This window comes from Brassica rapa, chromosome A09 (assembly GCF_000309985.2).
Source record: "Brassica rapa cultivar Chiifu-401-42 chromosome A09, CAAS_Brap_v3.01, whole genome shotgun sequence".
Lineage (NCBI taxonomy): Eukaryota > Viridiplantae > Streptophyta > Magnoliopsida > Brassicales > Brassicaceae > Brassica > Brassica rapa.
Window position 1 is genome coordinate 776,237 of NC_024803.2, and position 14,841 is coordinate 791,077.

A 14,841-nucleotide genomic window follows, 5' to 3' on the forward strand; every position below is an offset into this window, starting at 1 on the left:
TATACTCCCTCTGTTTTTAAAAGATGCATATTCTAAACTTTTCACATATATTAAGAAAATTCATTAAATATGCATTGTTTTTTGTGAATAACAATTTTCCACAACTTTAAGCCAATAGAAATTCAATAAACACTATTAATTTTTTTGAAACTAACAATTTTTCATAAAATCATACATTGAAAAAGTAAAAAATGTATCTTTTTAAAACAAAATTTTTTTCCAGAAAATACATCTTTTAGGAACGGAGGGAGTACATAATATTTTAAAAAATGTTATATATTGTAAGATTCTTGGCCAATTTTCTTACCAAGAAAAGAAAAAACGAGATGCATCGAGTAAGTTGTTTTGTTTCCTTCTAGAAGGCATACATAAAACGTGTTTAGTTCTTTTTCTAAAACATAGTTGATATCTGAAGAGAATAATAAAGATATAGTGGAAAAAGAAGAAAAATCAGTACAGGAATAAAAAAGAGGGGCGTTCCGGGAATTGAACTCGGGACCTCTCGCACCCTAAGCGAGAATCATACCACTAGACCAAACGCCCTTTTTTTACAGTTTACATTTGTTTTATAAAAATACAAATATTATTTTCAAAACCACTTCTCATAGCTCTCGACTCGTCTCTCTCCCGCCCAATGTGCCCCCACTATCGTCAATGGAGTCTCTAGGGTTTCTTCTCGGTCACTAGCTCTACGATTCGATTTCTCGAAATTCGAGTTTCGATGGTGAATCACAGCGACGCTGAAGCTTGCGCCTCCGATTCGAAGTCTCCTTCAGCTTCTTCGGATCACAGTGAGTTTTTTGCGATTACGAACATTTCGCCTTGCGAATTTCGAAATAACTGTAGCTTTGAGGTGTGATAGATTCAATTTGACGGATGAACAAACTTTCCCTTTTTCGAATTGTCTTAGGGTTTGAGGTGAATGGGATTCACGATACAGAGCCGATTGATGATGATGATAATGATGGTATCTCCTTAGTTGAAGATCTATACAACGATACGGAGCTCGTAGATAACTGTGAAACACTGGACCAAGTGGTGGATGATAGTGAGGATGAGGAAGGAGGAGGTAAAGGAAGTGTAGCTTCCTCTAAGCAGCCATGTTTGCTGGAGAGAAGCGTCAGAGCTGTAGATATGCTCTTGGAGTCTGATGGATCTAATGATCAAGAATGTCACACAGGTAAAAACGAATCTGATCCTCTTTTGGTGCAAATGGATCTCAGATGAAAAGTCTTATTGTATTTTTTTTTTTTTTTTTTTTTTAAGGGAAACAAGAATCGAACTGTGATGTAGTTGCCGGTTTTCAAGGCTCTTCGAGGATTGCTGCTGGTGATAGTCATGGTCAAGGGCTGGATTATTTGGATTCTCAGGAACCTGGAGAGGCAACACAAGCGGAAGCTCTTGGTTTTGTGGACCAACTTTTGATGGACAAAGATCTAAACTTGTCACCACCGGTGAATCTCCAGGAAGCTAGGCTGAGAAGGAAGTCGCCTCCTTTCTCAGGTGCAAAAGGACGTCAGTCTCTGGCTAAAAGAATCAAGACCATGAGTCCAACCAAGAAAATGAGTGTCTTTGATTGGGATTGTGAAGATCAGTGTGATGTGAGTGGTCCTCGAAACTCTCCGGTCAATGGTGCAAACGTTACATGCTTCAAGAAAAGGGAAGATCCTGTTAAAGATTATGATCCATCAAGTCATCCCACAAAAAGATGTATGCAGAACGATTCTGCTAAACATAACAAGATGGAAAAGGCATCGGGTTTGAGTCAGGGCATTATGTTAATCTCGCAGATGGATGCTCAGTTGCAGGATAAAGCGTCAAAGGAGCATTCTGAACCCGAGGAAGATTTTGTTGATGTCGGTATCAACACTCAGATTGCTGCTGAAGCAATGAGTGCTTTACTGTTTGCTCCCTGCACTATAGAAGAAGCTAGTGAATCAGAAACGAGGGATCAAGCCTGTAATCTCTCCGGAAGGAACAATGATACCATTGAGGGTAGTGCTCCAAACAAGAAGAGAAACTCTAAGAAGAAGAGGAAATTTACTATGAAAGAGAGAACCGGTACAAACGCCTCTGCTACAACATGTCTTCTCAACTTATGTGAATGGAGGCATCCCAGGGCCAAAAGATCACGTCTTACTCCAAGGCATCACGTCCCACCTAGGAAGTCTTGGGGTGCTAGCTTAGCTAAAGACAGAAGCGAAACCAACACTCTGTCAGGTAGGTTAGTAGTATCATTAAGTGGGAGAAGACAAGCCTCTTCTTGCCAATCAGGTGTCGATTTGGATGTTCTAAACCATGCATCTCCAAAGAAAATATACGGCCGAAGTCATGAAAGCTCTCCTGATAAAGATTTGCCTAGGCCATTTCTTCCGAAGGAGATCAAAAGGCTTGGAGGATCAGGAAAGGTGGGTGACTTTAAGTGGAAAGACTTGAGGAGACGAAGAAACTTGGCACATGTTCGTGTCTTATTCAGCCATAATCTGGATGATGAAACAATCAAGCAGCAGCAGAAGGTTTAATTCAATTCCTCATTTTTATCATATTTGACAAGAGTTAAGTATACCATACTAGTTATCAAGAATCCCCTTTCTTCTTCCATAGATTATGGGCCGACTAGGAATTTCTCAGGCATCTTCCTCGGCAGAGTCAACACATTTCATAGCAGAAAGGTTTTGTAGGACAAGGAATATGTTGGAAGCCATAGCCCTTGGTAAACCTGTTGTTACATCTCTATGGCTGGAGAGCTGCGGACAAACAAGATGCTTGTTAGATGAGAAGAATTACATCTTAAGGGATAGCAAAACGGAGAAAGACGGGTTCTCCTTGCGTACATCTTTGGCCCGTGCAAAGCAGCATCCCCTTCTTAAGGTCACAATCTGATCTCAGTTGAGCATTTATCCTCAGAACTTCATTAACACCCTTTTGTTCACATGTATTTATAGGGATTAAAAGTCTGCATCACTCCCAACATTAAACCGGACAGAGGTATGATTGCTCACTTAGTGAAGTTGACCCAAGGGCAGGTAAGAACAATTCACTTCCATTGAGAGAGCTTTTGTTTTATAGACCAGACATCTTGGCACTTTTCAGAATAGTTATGAGTTCCTTTATCAGGTAGTGGAGATAAGTGAAATAATTGCTGCAGCAGATAGAGAATTTCCTGATGATCTATTGATTATTTCTTGCGAAGACGATAGAGATTTATGTCTTCCTTTCATTAATCAAGGTAATCTCTGCCAACTTAACACTATGAAGTTACGCTAAAGAAAAAGATAACACACTTGTGTTTTGTAATGTAGGAGCTGAGATTTACACCTCAGAGCTTTTGCTTAATGGAATCGTGATTCAGAAACTGGAACATGCCAGGTATGGACCTGTTCTTATATACCACAGGTCACCACCACATTCAGATATTTATAATCCTAGTTTGTGTGCTTACGAACCCATTTTAATAGATAGTAAGAGGAAGTGGTCACATGCAACAAATCTCCTTAAAACTCTTTGTTTTTGTGTTGCTGCAGGCATTATCTCTTCTAAAAGGAACCAAAGAAACACAAAGTTTGCAGCAACACATAGGGATCTACTGGTTGGTGCAAGCAATGAATGAATCCATTTCATCAAAATCTTTCATAAACCTGACTGTTTGTTATAAGAGATCTTTCATCATTCTATGGAAATAAGAATCTAGTACATAAATTATGCAATTCACATACAATACTTCTAAACCTCTTCACATGGATTAAGATTAGAAAAGGTAAAAAAAAAACTGTGTTAAACAAGAGCCCTCGGCATTTTTTTGGTAGGAGAAAAATAACTCATCAGACCTAAACTCTACTCATTGCTTTCAGGAGATTCAGCACCAGGGTTCGGATTGTTGAAGCCAACACTTGTTGGAGCAGCAGCTGGATTTGTATGATAAGGAGGCGGAGGAGGAAGTCCATTGTAATTGGGAGGTGGTGGACCACCTTGACCTGGTATTGGAGCCAATCCTGGTGGCCTAAGCATACCGTTTTGTGGAGGTGGTGGTGGTAAAGGAGCTCCAGGTGGTGCCATCATCTGTGGTACTCCTGGAGGAGGCATGTAACCTGTAAAGGTACAATATTACATATCAATTAAACAACTCAATGCAAAGACTCATGGTACATTACATCACATAAGTGCAAACCAAATCTCAGATCGATCAAGTGTAAATCCGTGCACCAACCAAGCGGGTTATAACTTTATAATTCTAGTAAACAGACATTACCTTGACCAGGCATCATGGGTCTAGGTAGAATAGGAGGTCGCATCCCCATAGGCATAGGCATCATAGGAAGGCGAGGTCTAGCGAGCATATGCTGATTAAACACACCACCAACCTGATTGTACGCTGCAGCTTGGCCAAGATGCTCTTTAATCCTCTGATCAATCAGACTTTGCGTTTGCTGTTCCTCAAATTGCTGATAGTATGTTCTTACATTCGCCTGCACATCATCATAACTCCTTAACTTAAAAACAGAGGTACCAAGACAAAACATATAAAACATTGTGGAATTCTTTATGTAATAACCTTGTGTTTGTAACCAGAGTTGTGCTGCTTCCTCACGGATGGCTGAAACAAAAGAGAAAACATATAAAAACATGAGTGATAGATGATAACAAACAATAGGCAAGTAAAAACTAAGTCAAGCCAAAAGCAAGAATCGAACCAATGTTTTTAAATCTATAACCTAACTGACAATACAACTAATGTTAAGTTCATTAGCTGCCTATAACTAAATTAAAACCTAACGGAGATTAATTTCAATACAAGTAAATTCAGTTCATCAACAACTGCGACGCATAAGCAAAGAGAGAAAAAAAGGAAGGAAGACTTACGGAGTCGTGGGTGAGATAAGTGTCGCAATAATCACAATAATACCTGCCAAAAATCAACATTAAGCAAAATAAAACCTAATATCGAACTACATATGTATCACTGTAAGGCTAATAATAAAGATCTAGAAACCCTATACCTCGGCATCGTGAGAGACAGCAGCAGCAGCGAGAGGAAAGACGACAAGTGCAAAGAGTCGAGTTTTCCTTGTCTTAAAAAGGATGAATTCTCATCCAATGGTTTAGATTGGTTTATAATATCTAACGGTTATTAACAACCGGAGAAGTATCTTTATTAGAACGACGTCGTTTCGCACGACGCATATTAAAAAACAAAAACAAAGGGAACACATCATTTCCCAGAAAGGAACAATGATCGGAGATATCTCCCCGCCGGTTGCTTCAATCCCAGGTTCGTCGGATCTTTTGCTTTTGACTCTCTCTATGTGAATCATGCTTGAATCGAGATTTCAATGGAGGTGATATGTATGTGTAGTTGTTGAAGGAAACGCGCAAGCGATGAATTCGAAGAAGCTTCTTCCGCCGCTATCGACGGTGGCGTCTCACTTCGGCACAAGCGGATTGTCCGTCGCGTTAGCTACAGGCGTCACTCATCCTCTCGGTTAGATTCCTCATTGCCTTTTTTTTTTCTTCACTCCCTATGAATCCAATTATTGAAAATGTGGTCAACGTTGGGTCTACTAATACCGGTTCAATTCGGTTAAGGGATGAGATTGTTATTCAATCATTTACTCATCTTAAATTGTTTGCGTTTTCCAGATGTATTAAAAGTAAGGTTGCAGATGCAGCATGTGGGCCAAAGAGGGCCTTTAATCGGAATGGTAATACTTCTTCCGTTTTGATTTAATTAAGGAAAAAAAAATTCTGTTTTAAAATAAGTGTGTTTTTAAAGTTTGAATGCAAAATTTATTAAGATTATCCGCTTTATTTTTCTATTGGTTGAAATATGATTATATGTATAGGTAATTATGTTTTTATTTTAGAAATATACAAAATCATATGTTTTCTTAATCTGTGTGTAATCCTAAAACGACAATTAAAATGAAACTGAGAGAGTATAATGTTGTAATGAAATAAGTAATGACTTCTCTTGATGTTATTGGGGTTGTTAGATTAACTCCTTAAATGTATTTTATAGACAGGAATCTTTCTTCAACTAATGAAGCAGGAAGGGCCTAGGTCTTTGTACTTGGGTTTAACTCCTGCTCTCACTAGATCAGTACTCTACGGGGGTCTCAGATTAGGATTATACGAACCAACCAAGGTTTGTTTTGATTGGGCGTTTGAGTCTACCAATGTCTTGGTCAAGATAGCATCAGGCGCATTCGCTGGAGCGGTTGCCACTGCGTTAACCAACCCGGTTGAAGTTGTCAAGGTAGATGAAACCATGAAACCTTAACCTCAAGTATTGGTTTTAAAAGAATCTTTCTGTTTAGGTTAGGTTGCAGATGAATCCAAACGCGGTTCCCATTGCGGAGGTGCGGGAGATAGTTTCTAAAGAAGGTATTGGAGCTTTATGGAAAGGAGTTGGTCCTGCCATGGTTAGGGCTGCTGCATTAACTGCCTCACAGCTTGCAACATACGACGAAACCAAGCGGGTCATTTTCTAAGACTTTACTATGCTGTTTTCTAACGTTTCCAGCTTCTAAAGTATATTGTGAATTGCAGATTCTGGTTAAACGGACTTCTTTGGAAGAAGGGTTTCATCTTCATTTGTGGTAAAACCATTACCCAATTCCATTGCTATATTCGGAGATTAATGTACAGAAACTAACTTAGTCTAGCACTTGATGAATGAAGCTCAAGTGTGGTTGCAGGTGTAGTAAGCACTCTGATAACCGCGCCCATAGACATGATTAAAACCCGCTTGATGTTGCAGCAAAACTCTGGAAGCGTCAGAATCTATAGAAACGGGTTTCATTGCGGTTACAAGGTAATGTAATCTCGGTCCCTTTTTCTTATACATTACAGGATTTGCGTGCGTTGGAGTTTAATGTTTTGTATCTATGTATCATCCTTCAGGTTATTCGCAAAGAAGGCCCTCTGGCACTTTACAAAGGGTTAGAAAAAATAATCATTTTCTTGAGGATAATGTAGTTGAAACAATTCTTATTAAAAAGAAATAAAAACTTTTAATGTTGTCTTCATTGACACAGAGGCTTTGCGATTTTTGCACGGCTGGGGCCACAAACGATGATCACGTTCATTCTCTGCGAGAAGCTAAGATCACTAGCTGGACTTCACAAAATGTAGCCACTGACTAGTTCATGCCTGTCCGGTTCCAGCTAAGTTCTACTCCAATCATTTTTTTTTCACCACCAAAAGTTTTATTGATCATTTATTTGTTCTGTGTTCACTATGCATGTGTTTAATGTACCATTCAAAGGATTAGCACAAACTTTTATTATAAAGAAAAGTACTTCCACGCTGGATGTGAAGTATGCATTTTTTTCTTGATTAGTGTGGATAGACTTTGAATTGAAATGTAATTATCCAAATACGTAGTGGTTATGTTGAAAGGATTTCTATATTGCAAAGTGTGCGTCACTCTAATAATACTAGTCTCTATCATGAAGAATACAATTTTGTGTTTATAATTGAATATTAACTAATTATCCAACTAATTATGGTGGAAGTTGGTTGTAGACAAAAATACGCGGGACTGTGTGTGTGTAACATGCACGTTAAGAACTTGTAGGGTCGTAACGTTAAAGGTGAATGAATTCAGGGGTCTATTTGTTGGAAATAGGAGAAAAAATTTGTAATTTTGTGGCGTGGAGAAAGGAACAAGTTGGAGCAGCTCGAGTCTCTTGTTTTTGGGTCGCGTTGGTGGCGTGACAGCCTGTCATGCTTATGTTTTTGCCCCTCAGTTCACGATTTATTAACGGTTTTACCATTCTGACTATTGTCTCTCAGACAATGACCTGTCAGTTGTGCTCCTCTTGCATTATTTTTGACATCTACGGTCAAACTCTTTCCGGTATTAGATCAAAAATATTTTACTCGGAAACTTTGAAATATATCTGATATTTTATTAATATATTAAAAGTTTTCAATGAATAAATATAACACTAGTTGATAAACAATACTGATGATTTATATAGTTAAAATAATCAATATTGTTTCTCTTGTTAATTTTTCAAAAAAGTTAATTATTTGGTCAACTAATCATATTAAACTGAATCACCCACCAAACTACAAGTTTGACTATTATATTTCGAATTAAGGAAAAAAAAAGAGAAACACGAGAACGGCGCGGGTAAAACGGGAGGGTAATTATGTAAATGTAATTGCATTACCACAACGAGACAAAACAATCCGAAGTGTTCCCTGGCATTAGTCATAAAGCTCTCTCGCCTTCCCTTTTGTACAGCTGTAGTGGCAAATTCCGTAATTTAATCGTAACAGTAAGGGTGAACTCTGTCAGCATTTAATTTAATTCCAACTTCTCAATTTCCACCAATTTTTTTTTTCCTCCTTCATTTTGAAAATAAATAAACTTTGGAAACAAAAATTCTCAGAGAGAAAACTCAGAGAGAGAGAGAAGGAGAAGAGGACGAAGACAGGTAGGAGGAGAGACAGAGAGGGAGAGAGGGACGACCGTTTTTGTCAACAGGGAGACAAAAGAGACGGAGACAACAATGGCGGAGGAGAATAGGGAGAAGCAGAATGAAGAAGAGAGCGTTAAGGTTTTCGTCGGACAAATACCGAGACATATGTCGGAATCTCAGCTCCTTGCATTGTTTCAAGAGTTCGCTGTCGTAGACGAGGTCAACATCATCAAGGACAAGATCACACGCGCCTCTCGAGGTTTCTCTTTTTTCTTCCTTCAATTTTTCTTCTTTTTTTTGGATTTTAATGTTTTCAAATGTGATTCTCGTGATTCCTCGAGATTTATTTGAATTACGAAACCCTAATTTAATTTTGTAAATATATTTTTTTTCTCTGGATATTAGGATGCTGTTTTGTGCAATGTCCGTCGCGAGAGGAAGCAGATAAGCTGGTCAATTCTTGCCATAACAAGAAGACATTACCTGGTGTATGTTTTTTTTTATTTCTTACTCTTTTTTATTTTTATTTTCTTCAGATGCGTGAATGTGATTGATGATGTTCTGTAGTTTACATTTATTTTAAAGCCAGGTAATTTCATTTTTTTTAATATATTCACTATACTTGTTTTTTGGTTTTCTGTTCAATTTTGTTGGAAACTTATGACATTGTTTTGAAAATTATATCTTCAAACCCAAGAAACTGAAACCAATGGAGATTTTAGTAATTGCTAGAAATGAGATAAGTGAGTTCTTTGCTCCACCCTTGATTGAGACAGAGTGTTAGTTTGATCTCTTTGTTCTCCCATCTCATCTTTGACAACTTTGTGGGATGATTATCAAAAGCTTAGATCTTTATTGGTCTGTGACTAGCTTTTTTTTTTAATTATTATGTTTCACAGGCAGCTAGTCTATTGCAAGTAAAGTATGCAGATGGCGAATTGGAAAGGCTAGAGCACAAGCTTTTTGTTGGTATGCTTCCAAAGAACGTCTCTGAAGCTGAACTTCTATCTTTATTCTCCAAGTACGGAGCCGTAAAGGATCTACAGATTCTTAGAGGCGCTCAGCAAACAAGCAAAGGTTCAAAATCCATATCTCTCTGTGGTCTCTGATCTTTGGTTTTTCCTTCTCAATTCACCTTTTTGTTTGCTAGGCTGTGCTTTTCTTAAGTATGAGACAAAAGAACAAGCTCTTTCCGCCATGGATGCCATCAATGGAAAACACAAAATGGAGGTGATTGTCAACACTCTTCAAACCTTCTCTCTCACCTGTAGTGTGGCAGTTTCATCATTTTGTTTGTTTGCTTTCTTCTTAGGGTTCAACCGTTCCTTTAGTTGTGAAATGGGCAGACACAGAAAGGGAGAGACACACAAGAAAACTCCAAAAGGCTCAATCCGACATGGCTAGATTATCCAACGCTGATCCAACAAACCCTTCATTGTTTGGAGCATTACCAATGAGCTATACTCCACCATATAACGGTTATGGTTATCATGTAAACCAAAAAAGCCTAAGCTATATAACATTTGCTTCATTTAAACTCTTGACTAATAAAATAAAATCCTCCTTTCTTATTTATTTACACAGCAAGCTCCTGGAACTTATGGTTACATGCTACCACCAATTCAGAACCAAGGTAATCACAACGCGTTGCAAAGAGCCTCACCTGACTCTTTACCACCTCGCTTGGCCCGGAGAAACTTTCCTTACATGAGCTCTGGTTATCCCCCTGTACGAGGTCTTCCTTATCCAATGTCTTATCCTAGAGGGCTCATGAGTCCTCGCCTTCTAAGTAACTCTCCTGGTTCCATATCACCTGGCGTTGCACACAGCAGCGGGTCAGCAACACCTTTGAGTTCCATTGTTCAAACCGAAGGTTAGTGTTGGTTCTTTAGCTTCTCTCATTCCTTTAGATTTGAAACATTAAGTTGGTTCTTTTTAGGTCCGGAAGGTGCGAATCTGTTTATCTATAACATACCTCGTGAGTTTGGGGATCAAGAACTCTCCGCTGCGTTTCAGCCTTTTGGTATTGTTCTGAGCGCTAAGGTTTTTGTAGACAAAGCCACTGGCGCAAGCAAGTGTTTTGGTAAGCTCTCTTTGTGTCTGGTACTAAAGATTGGTCATTGTAAAATGTAAGAGTGAATGAATGCATTTTCTTTTGGTTGTTGTTGTGTTGCAGGTTTTGTTAGTTATGACTCACAAGCAGCAGCTCAGAAAGCTATTAACATGATGAATGGTTGCCATTTAGGTGGTAAGAAACTGAAAGTCCAGCTTAAGAGAGACAACAACAACAACAACAATGGCCAACATAATAGTTAAAAACTCTAAGCCATCCTCTCTGCAAATAACAATTTGTAATTTATGTGCATTATTGAAATTTATGTAAACATTTTATGATTTATTAACATTAAAATTCATTGAATTTTTCTCTTTATTTTTATTGATTTTCTGATGTTGGTCTTTAGAAGAAAGATTCATTGTTTCAAATGAAATCAAGTAAAAGAGAGATCACATTATCTTTGCTACAACAAACCAAACAGCAAAACACACGCAGCAAAACACACGCAGACAAACACAAACATGGAGTAAAGGACTACAACAACAGTCCACAGACAGGTTCAGCCCTTGCTGAACCCTAATCAGACTCAGCACCAACAATCCCTAAAGACCCTAACAAAGTGGACAATAATCTCTGTATTGATTTACAGACACAACCGGTTCTTGTTTGCTCTCTCTCCAGCAGATTAGGCAGAAGAAATGTGATGGTTTACCTAAAGTGTTGAAATTAGACGGTCATAGATTCATCTTGGTCGCTTGTGCTTGAGCCTAAAGTGTTGTTTTTGTTGTCTGTGAGTGATACCACCGGAGAGCCTTTTGGGCTCAAGTCTTCAGACATACTGGTGTCTGAAACTCTAGCATTGTCGTTGAGCTGACTCAAGAAGCAGTCCTCTATCGAGCTTAATGATCCAGTATCGTTTTCATCTTGTTGTTCTTGTTGTTCTTCTTCTCCTCCAGATTCTGAATCTGTTCCTTGTGATTCACAGCTAACTTCCATGTCTTGTGCATTGTCAGACTCAGAATCAGTTTGGGAATCTGATGAATGGGATGGTGAATATCCTTCTGATCCGCTTGAGGCTTCTTCACGTTCGCCTAGTGTTCTGGTGATGAGGGTCTTAAGCAAGTTCATAACTTGAACAGCATGCATAAGAGCCGTTAATGGATCTGTCATCTATAGTTAACACAAACACAAGAGTCAGTACGTAATATTAAAGTCAAAACAAGGTCATGTTTAGTTCTTCTTACCTGAGTCATATTAGGAGCAAAAACCATGGCGATATTCCTCGCATTCATCTTATTAAACTCTTCTTCCTCAACAACATCAGCCATAAGATCAACAGCCCAACTCAGCAAAGCAGACTCAGTAGGCTTCAGCTGCTTTATAAGCTCAACAGATTCCTCCTCGGTATTACAGTTAAGAACCTCCTCAGGAGAAAGACCATCAAGGACCCCACAAGGCAACTCTCTAAACCAGGCTTTGATAAGAGCAGCCAAGCAGTGCACATCAATGTTCTCAGGAACAACACCTCTGTTGAGTTGGTCTCTCACATGCTCCTCTTGGCTGTTCTCAGGGTTTATCCTAAAGATCCCTTCAGCCTATTTATTTAATCCACACAACAAGATTAATAAAAAAGAACATGTAAGAGTATAAATCTTGATTTGATTTTTTGCAATGTCTTTACCTTGAGACCTTGTTGAGAGTAGAGTCTTTGCTGCATTAGTAATAGAATAGTTGGGACACTGTTTCCTTTGTTGTCATAAGAACATTGCATTGATTCCGCAGAGACACCAAACACACTCACACTGCATTAATGTTGTAAAGATGTCAATGTTCTAAAAATGGGTGGATCTAGTGAGCAAATCAGTCATAGCCAAAAAATTAAATCGGTTTAAACCGTTATAAAAATGTTAAAATTAGTCTAAATCGATCTATATTGGTTTAAATTTGTTAATTCAAGCAATAATGTTAGTCTAATTTCTTTTACATCTAATATAATTAAATCCAAAAACTAAATAATATAATGTATATATGTAATTTATTAAAAACTATTTAATAATTTGTTAACATAAGCTTGCCTAAAATCCGGAATAATCTACAAATCATATAGTTATAGCCTACCAATTTCTTGAACATTGAAAGATGTAATTAAGAAGAATTAATTAAGCTAATTACACATATAATTGAAAGATGTAATTAAGAAGCATTAATTAAGCTAATTACACGCATAATTACAGATCAAGTCTCTGAAGCATTTTATACTACCTTGCACTAGGGACACGACATGGGATCTCGACTTGAAGCTCGTGCGGGAGACCGAGGAAGCCACGGAATCTATCGAACGTCACGTGAGTGATGTGTCGGACGTTTGTTGGCCATCCGATCTCCATGTGATGAACGGCTGAGGAGATCCCTCCTCCTCCTCCTACGACGTCGTCTTGCTGGTTATTGTCGACACGGCAGGATATTACGGATTTACGGAGAGCTGTTAGTAGAAACTCAACAAGAGAGAGTTGTTGCTGGTTCTGCTCTTCCTCCTCCTCCACGGTGGATTTGGTCTTCCCTCCTCCTTTTCCTCCGCCGCAGCCAACGGTGGATTTAGTCACCATCACAAGCCCCGTCATTGCTCACCCAAGAAGGAGACAAAAGGATGTGGTAGAGACAAAGATCGCTCGAACAATGAAGAAACTCTCTCTCTGGACTTTGTGCTTCTTCTTCTACTTCTCTCTCTCTCTTTCTTTGGAGTAAGTTTGATTTTTGAAGTTCTCGAAAAGGTTTTTCTCTCTTTATTTTATTGGATATTAATATTATTTTTTGGGTGAGATTTGTCTTTTTGAATTTCTGTCTTTTTTTGGTTGGATTCGAAACCCAACGGCCACTCGTTTTCAAATTTCTCTCCCTCTTGGAGGAGACTGGTATGCTTTTATGTAATGTTTGGCTTTTAATGTGAATCACGTTTTTACCCTGAGATGTTTTGTAAAATCTACCATAGTGCCACTCTATGTGTTATCTGGTTGGTTCTTAGTTTTCTTTTTCTGGCTAAACTACATCTCATTATCCAATATACAAGATTTTTGATTTCAGCGGAGATTTTAACCACAAAGACAGTGAAGTACCATCTTGTATCACCTATGAATACTCAAATAATACCTACGTTATCTAAAAGTCTTCGTATTGCATCCTTTTTTATTTGATGAAAAAAAAATTCTAATCGACTATCGATAAATTATTATGCCATTGTGACTTGTGAAAACATATTTGCTCTATGGAAAAATGAATTGTCTCTTAGACTATAAAATATAGAAATATTTGAAAATAATTGATAATATATCGAGTTTAAATGTAACAAATCTAATCTGAACAACATAACCCAGTGATCGCTGCATGATATGAGAGAAGTCATGTGTCAACTGATGCTACACTAAAAATGAATAGTCTCTTAGACCTTAAAAGATAGAAATGTTTGAAAATAATTGCTAATAAATCGAGCCTAAATCTAACAAATCCAATCCAAACAATATAACCAGTGATCGCTGCATGATATGAGAGAATTCATTGATCAACTGTTGCACTAAAAATGAATAGTCTCTTAAACCTTACAAGATAGAAACATTTGCAAATAATTGATTATACATCGAGCTTAAATGTAACAAATCCAATCCAAAACCGCATGATCATAGAGAAGTCCATGGATCAACTGATGACACACTGAAAAGCAAACATGCTTCTTGTTTACCGAAGTGTCTCTTATCCCCAAGCCTCAAAAAAAAAGGAGCAACAATATAGTGGTGGCTGAAAACTGTCCAAAACAAAGACTGCCGTCAAGAAACCGTCATTACACCAAGAACCGACTAAAGGTTAATTCTTGGTTGTCGACATTACTAAAAATTTATTTTTATGACAAACTGATTTTTATTTCACTAAACAAAACTCTCCTTGAGTTTTTTCTTTTACTTTTAGATTAAAACAAAACTCTCTAAAGCAACAAAGTTACGTCAAGAAATTGGGCCAGATTGAAAAATCATTTGGGCTTCGATAAAACGTAAAAAAAAAATATCACGTGTTCCCTCACGTGATTGTCTTCCTCATCGTCTCGACATTTGTAAGCAAAAAAAAATGTTTATTAGGGTTCGAAATTGAAATCGTCGCTGGGGGCAAACAATTAATCAGATAAGCCCGCCGCTGACAGAGAGAGCGAGAGAGACGCAGTGTCACTACATCCACTAATTAACCTCCCTATTCATTCATATTTACCCTTTTGCCATTAACACCCTTAAAAAAAAAAGAAAAAAAATATCTTCCTCCGCTTCTCCCATTATCCTCTCTCCTTCTTCTTCTCTCCCAATTCATTCTCAATTC

General features: G+C 38.0%; 5 protein-coding genes and 1 non-coding gene across 9 annotated transcripts; 3 read left to right on the forward strand and 3 right to left on the reverse strand.

The window, feature by feature from the left end:
* Positions 1-166: 166 nt before the first annotated feature.
* Positions 167-3,857, forward strand: LOC103846884. 2 transcript variants are annotated; one of them, XM_033279912.1, is made up of 9 exons: positions 167-791; positions 911-1,180; positions 1,267-1,742; positions 1,791-2,516; positions 2,605-2,871; positions 2,946-3,026; positions 3,118-3,229; positions 3,303-3,369; positions 3,525-3,857. In XM_033279912.1, the coding sequence occupies exons 1-9, from the start codon at positions 722-724 to the stop codon at positions 3,538-3,540; spliced, it is 2,085 nt and encodes a 694-aa protein (XP_033135803.1). In that variant the 5' UTR covers positions 167-721; the 3' UTR covers positions 3,541-3,857. The 2 variants fall into 2 exon arrangements, with proteins under 2 accessions (XP_033135803.1, XP_009122143.1); XM_009123895.3 differs by having other exon boundaries at positions 1,267-2,516.
* Positions 472-543, reverse strand: TRNAP-AGG. Its single transcript has one exon. It is a non-coding gene; the product is annotated as a tRNA-Pro (tRNA).
* Positions 3,627-5,196, reverse strand: LOC103846873 (U1 small nuclear ribonucleoprotein C). Its single transcript, XM_009123884.3, has 5 exons — positions 4,998-5,196; positions 4,861-4,903; positions 4,553-4,594; positions 4,250-4,466; positions 3,627-4,088 (listed from the first exon to the last, which is right to left on the reverse strand). The coding sequence occupies exons 1-5, from the start codon at positions 5,003-5,005 to the stop codon at positions 3,835-3,837; spliced, it is 564 nt and encodes a 187-aa protein (XP_009122132.1). The 5' UTR covers positions 5,006-5,196; the 3' UTR covers positions 3,627-3,834.
* On the forward strand, positions 5,178-7,428 carry LOC103846855 (mitochondrial substrate carrier family protein ucpB). Of its 3 annotated transcripts, none has more exons than XR_004451348.1 (9): positions 5,178-5,269; positions 5,354-5,479; positions 5,638-5,699; positions 6,017-6,253; positions 6,315-6,476; positions 6,547-6,596; positions 6,696-6,811; positions 6,901-6,938; positions 7,035-7,428. XR_004451348.1 is itself a non-coding variant. In XM_009123868.3 (9 exons), exons 1-9 carry the CDS (start codon positions 5,230-5,232, stop codon positions 7,129-7,131), a joined length of 945 nt encoding a protein of 314 aa, XP_009122116.1. In that variant the 5' UTR covers positions 5,178-5,229; the 3' UTR covers positions 7,132-7,408. The 3 variants fall into 3 exon arrangements, 2 of the variants coding, with proteins under 2 accessions (XP_009122116.1, XP_018509599.1); XM_009123868.3 differs by having other exon boundaries at positions 6,679-6,811; positions 7,035-7,408; XM_018654083.2 differs by having other exon boundaries at positions 5,201-5,269; positions 5,363-5,479; positions 6,679-6,811; positions 7,035-7,408.
* Positions 7,429-8,336: 908 nt separating this feature from the next.
* On the forward strand, positions 8,337-10,848 carry LOC103846895 (RNA-binding protein BRN1). The gene is made up of 8 exons (XM_009123906.3): positions 8,337-8,688; positions 8,835-8,917; positions 9,329-9,506; positions 9,580-9,659; positions 9,742-9,921; positions 10,014-10,302; positions 10,369-10,512; positions 10,606-10,848. The coding sequence occupies exons 1-8, from the start codon at positions 8,520-8,522 to the stop codon at positions 10,743-10,745; spliced, it is 1,263 nt and encodes a 420-aa protein (XP_009122154.1). The 5' UTR covers positions 8,337-8,519; the 3' UTR covers positions 10,746-10,848.
* Positions 10,849-10,899: 51 nt separating this feature from the next.
* LOC103846905 (rho GTPase-activating protein 2) lies at positions 10,900-14,833 on the reverse strand. Its single transcript, XM_009123917.3, has 4 exons — positions 12,748-14,833; positions 12,167-12,287; positions 11,730-12,080; positions 10,900-11,655 (listed from the first exon to the last, which is right to left on the reverse strand). Exons 1-4 carry the CDS (start codon positions 13,104-13,106, stop codon positions 11,212-11,214), a joined length of 1,275 nt encoding a protein of 424 aa, XP_009122165.2. The 5' UTR covers positions 13,107-14,833; the 3' UTR covers positions 10,900-11,211.
* Positions 14,834-14,841: the final 8 nt, after the last annotated feature.